The 4,789-nt window shown below is 42.6% G+C and overlaps 1 protein-coding gene across 1 annotated transcript in view; it reads left to right on the forward strand.

The window, feature by feature from the left end:
• ZNF831 (zinc finger protein 831) overlaps positions 1-4,789 on the forward strand; it is an 81,307-nt gene that overhangs the window by 53,583 nt on the left and 22,935 nt on the right. The window contains exon 4 of the mRNA XM_007449470.1: positions 3,655-3,669. Coding sequence (XP_007449532.1) covers positions 3,655-3,669 — 15 coding nt within the window. The remainder of the gene's footprint in view (positions 1-3,654; positions 3,670-4,789) is intronic.

Below are 4,789 nucleotides of genomic sequence, written 5' to 3' on the forward strand. Positions count from 1 at the left end.
CCGCGTCTCCTGCATCGGCAGGCGGACTCTCAAGCACTGCGCCACCAGGGAAGCCCGCATTATTTTATTTTATTGTTTTCTGCTTTAGCATTATGCATTTATTTTTTAAATTTAAATTGTATTTTATATTATAGTTGATTTACAATGTCATGTTAATTTCAGGCGTACAGCTAAGTGATTCAGTTATACGCATGCGTATATCCATTCTTTTTCGGATTCTTTCCCATGTCAGTTGTTACAGAGTACTGAGGAGAGTCCCCCATGCTCTACAGTAGGTCCTTGTTGGTTACCTAGTTTACGTACAGTACTGTGTGTACGTTAATCCCAAACTCCTGACTTAGCCCCCACACACCCAACGTTTCCCCTTTGGTAAGTTTGTTTTTGAAGCCCATGAATTATTTTAAAACGTCATTCATTTCAAATTCCTTTATTATAAACATCTTTATTCTCAAACTTCAGTTCTGTTCATTGCTCAGCCATATTATAATTTGTTTGCAATGTCTTATATTATCTAATAAGATTCACAAGAGGAATAATCTTAGCAAATATCGACGGGGTGGACAGCATGGGCGAGTCACTCTTCTGAGCCCTTTCATCATCCCCTGTGAACTTCTTGATGGAAATACAAGTGCTAAAATTATACTCTTTCGTTTTTTTTTTTTTTTGGCCGTGCCGTGCGGCATGCAGGATCTTAGTTCCCTGGCCAGGGATCAAACCCGTGCCCCCCCTGCAGTGGAAGCGTGGAGTCTTAACCACTGGACTGTCAGGGAATTCCCCTATACTCATTTTAAAGCCGGGAAATGAGGAGGTTACATGAGAAGCAAGCACTGAAAATCTAGGCAATCTGCCTCCAGACCCAGGTCATGAAATGCTATGCTTCTCATTCCAAATCTCACTAATTATCAGTGGAAGCCCCAAATGAGGTACATTTATGTCTATGGTTTACAAACAAATATTCTGAAAGAATTTTAATCATCCCAAAATAAACATATTAGTCATGATAAATATATACATGTATCTTGTATCAAAGGTAATGATACATATATTTACTGTATTGCAGTAGCTAACTTATGTCAAACATAGGTTGACCTGTGATATAAGTTAGCTACTGCCATGTAACAAAACACCCCCAAACTCAGTGGTTCGTGAATCTTTATTCTTGCCCGTGAGTCTTTGGGTTAGCAGGGCATTCAGGTTTGGCGGTCTTGCTGGGTTTGGTCACGCATCTGTGGGGTCAGAGGGGAAACGGCTGAGACTGGCTGGTCTAGGATGGTCTTCCACTCACATCCTGGACCTTGGTTGACTGTCAGCAGCAGGGAGAGTGGGGTTGCATGAAGCATATGTCTTCCAACCTCCCAGGGTTTCAGAGAGAGGGCAGATTCTCACAGACCTCTTGAGACCTAGGTATGGAATTGGCATGACATCACCCTGATGCATTCTACTGGCCAAGGAGAGTCACAGACCAGCCCAGATTCAAGGGGGGGAAATTGACTCCACCTCCTGATGGGGGACTTTAAAAATCACAATGCAAAGGGTGTGGATACAGGGAGTGGTGAAGAATGGAAGCTGTTTTTGTTTGTTTTTTTGTTCTTGTAATCAGTCAACCCTGCTTTCTATTTAGTGCATGTGGTTGCAATTTAGAACACATTTACCAGCCCTTAAAAAAAGGTGGTTCATCTTTTCACGTAATGGGTAGGCTAGGGATACGTGCTCTGGGCTAGTGCAGCTGGGCAGGGAGCCCAGCAGTGAAGGGTCCCTCCATTTTCCTGCCCTGCCCTTCCCACCCTGTGCCTTTATCCTGTGCACAGGATCATCACCGCAGCCCCTCCAGGCATCATGATTGCATTTCAGGCAGGGAAAAGGCCTAAGATCCAAAGGGGTGTGCCTTTAAAAAGCTGTCTGGAGTTGCCATGTGATCCTGAAATCCCACTCCTGGGCATATATCCCAAGAAAACTCTAATTTGAAAAGATACCTGCACTTCAGTGTTCATAGCAGCACTATTCACAATAGCCGAGACATGGAAGCAACCTAAGTGTCCATCAGCAGATGAATGGATAAAGAAGATGTGGTACATATATATACAATGGAATATTACTCAGCCATAAAAAAGAAAAAATAGTGCCATTTGCAGCAACATGGATGGACCTAAAGATTATCATATTAAGTGAAGTAAGTCAGACTGAGAAAGACAAATACCATATGATATCACTTATATGTGGAATCGAAAGAAAAAGCCCGCACGCAGCGAGGAAGGCCCAATGCAGCTAAAAATTAATTAATTAATTAATTTTAAAAAGTAATCTTATTTAAGTGAAAAAAGGGAGTTAAACATTTTTATGTAATTAATAGTCTCTCTCTGTAAAAGGCCAGATAGTAAATTTTTTACTTTGCCAACCATACAGTCTCTATTGCGAAGACTCAACTCTGACGTTGTAGGGAGAAAATGGCCACTGACAATATGTAAATGAATGGGCATGGCTATGTTCCAATAAAACTTTATTTATAAAAATAGGTGGAGGGCCAGGTTTGGTCTTCAGGCTATAGTTTGCTGATCCCTGGTCCAGATAATTTGTAAATATGACAAAATGGTGAAGGCTTCAGCAGACAAGCCAAATTCATCAAGGTTGTATGGGGATAAGCAAAGTTTAGGTAATAGTCTAAAGTTTATTAGACTCTTACTGTAAAATATTTCTCATCACTGTGGTATTTAGTATGATAAAGCTTTGGCTTGTCTAGTGAAGACTGAAAATAACAGTGAATTTTAAAAGATACTTGTAAAATTTTATTTCTCTCACAAATAACAATTGGGTGTAAGTAGAACGATCTAGGATGGTGGTTCGATGGTGTGGCAGAAACCCAGTTTCCTCCTGTCTTGTTGCTCTGTTCTCCTCACCATAGGTTTCCTGCTTTGTGGTCTAGGGTGGCTGCTTCAGCTCCTGCCATCACATCTGCACTCCATCTAATAGAAAGGAGGAAAGAGGAATGAGAGGGGACCAGCCCTCCCTTTAAGGGCATGCCTTGGAAACTGTGTATATCACATCCTCTCACATCTCGTTGGCCAGAACCTAGTTACCAGGTCATACTTGGCTGCAAGAAAAACTGGGAAATGTAGTTTTTAGCAGAGTGGCAGCACACCCCATCCGGAAAGTGGGTTCTCATTACTAAGAAAAAGGATTAGAGAATAGGGAGGCAGCTCCCGTGCTCTGCCACTAGGGCTAGAGATATAGACGGGGTGAAAGTCCAAACTTTAAATTCAGTTAATATTCATGCCAGTAATGCCATTTTCCAGGTACTATGTACGTGCTAAGATTTCCCCTCTGTGCCTTGATCATGAGTCTCTCTGGGCAGTAGTAACATCTTATTCCTTTCCCTACTCCCCATCACAAGTTAAAAAAAAATTACAGACAGAACTTTGAAATTCTACTTAGAGAAAAACATGTTTTTGTTTATCTGCAGAAAGCAAGTGATACCACTTCAAGAATCTTGTTACTAAACACCCTCGTTCACGTCGACAAGCTCAGGGATGTGCATTTCTTCCTTAGGTTCTTTTACGTGCTTCTGCTTTTAACCCCTTTGGCATGCTCCCCCCACCCCCACCCCCCACAATTGTCAAACAAGGAACCAGGTTGCCTCCTTTGTCCCCACCATTCCAGGTCCTGCACCTGATGGTGGCTGGTTTCATCTTGTCACTTCTGTGCAGTCCTTGCTGCTTTTCCTCCATCGCCCACTGAAGGAATCTCAAATTATATGGTGAGCTATGGTAATAACAGTAGTAAAAACACCTTGCTATTATCTACACAGAACAAGGTGTGAGACTGTCATAGCTGCCTGAGGGTGTCCCATTATTCATACATATGCTAGTTTCTTCCCAGTACCCCCGACTGATCAGCCAGGGAGAACTCGTGGTTATACCTATATATCCCCTAAAAGAAAATTAATTTCAGTGGAACGGAGAGGATGGAAGCCGTATGGGGCCCGGAAACGTGAGCTGGCTCTGTTTTGAGGCTCTGCTTCCCTTCACGGGGAAAACAGGGTGGAAAACTGTGTTCACCTTTAATCTTCTTTTTCAGATTCCCTTCAGACATAGAGCCTGTTACCTTCAAAATTCAAACTGAGCCTTTGAAGAGAGCTACCCCTTTAAAGAAAAAAAAAAAAAATCCTTGATGAATGCAAATTGACATTAAATGGAGTTTAAAAAAATGATCAGGGTTTTAAAATATGATTATAATCAGTGGGAATAGTGGAGCAGAGTCAAATCATTATTGATTTCACTCGTGGGGGTGGGAAGGAAGAACTGCCGTGAATTCATCAGAAAAGGAGCTTTTCTGTAAAGCCTGACCAACTGGGAATGCTCCCTGGGGTCCACCTCTGCCCTGTGGCCCCTACCCAAGTTGCTGAGATGCTGGACACTTATTAACCCTTGACGAGCTTCCCCTGGAGCTTGTGCACCTACCGTTACATCAAAGGGGAAAAAAATCTCTGTTCAGGGGTCATATTTGCCATCTTGAGAAATCAAGGGGAAAATCAGCATCTGGCCCAAATTTTGGAGTCAGACCGATTTAGTTTCACTCCCTAAGCTCATTTCACAGGTATTTATCGAGCACCTAATATGTGCTGTTCACTCATAGACCTTTAGGTGCTGGAAGAACGGGGACCATAAAGACAGGCCATGAACCCTCACTCATGGGGCTGACGTTCCAGGTGGAAGGAGGCGGGCCACAAACCACAAATTAATGACTAAGACAACACCGAGCGATGATGATATAGGCCATGCCAGCAGGGATAACA

This window comes from Lipotes vexillifer, unplaced genomic scaffold (genome assembly GCF_000442215.2).
Source record: "Lipotes vexillifer unplaced genomic scaffold, Lipotes_vexillifer_v1.1 scaffold524, whole genome shotgun sequence".
In the NCBI taxonomy this organism is placed as follows: Eukaryota; Metazoa; Chordata; class Mammalia; order Artiodactyla; family Lipotidae; genus Lipotes; species Lipotes vexillifer.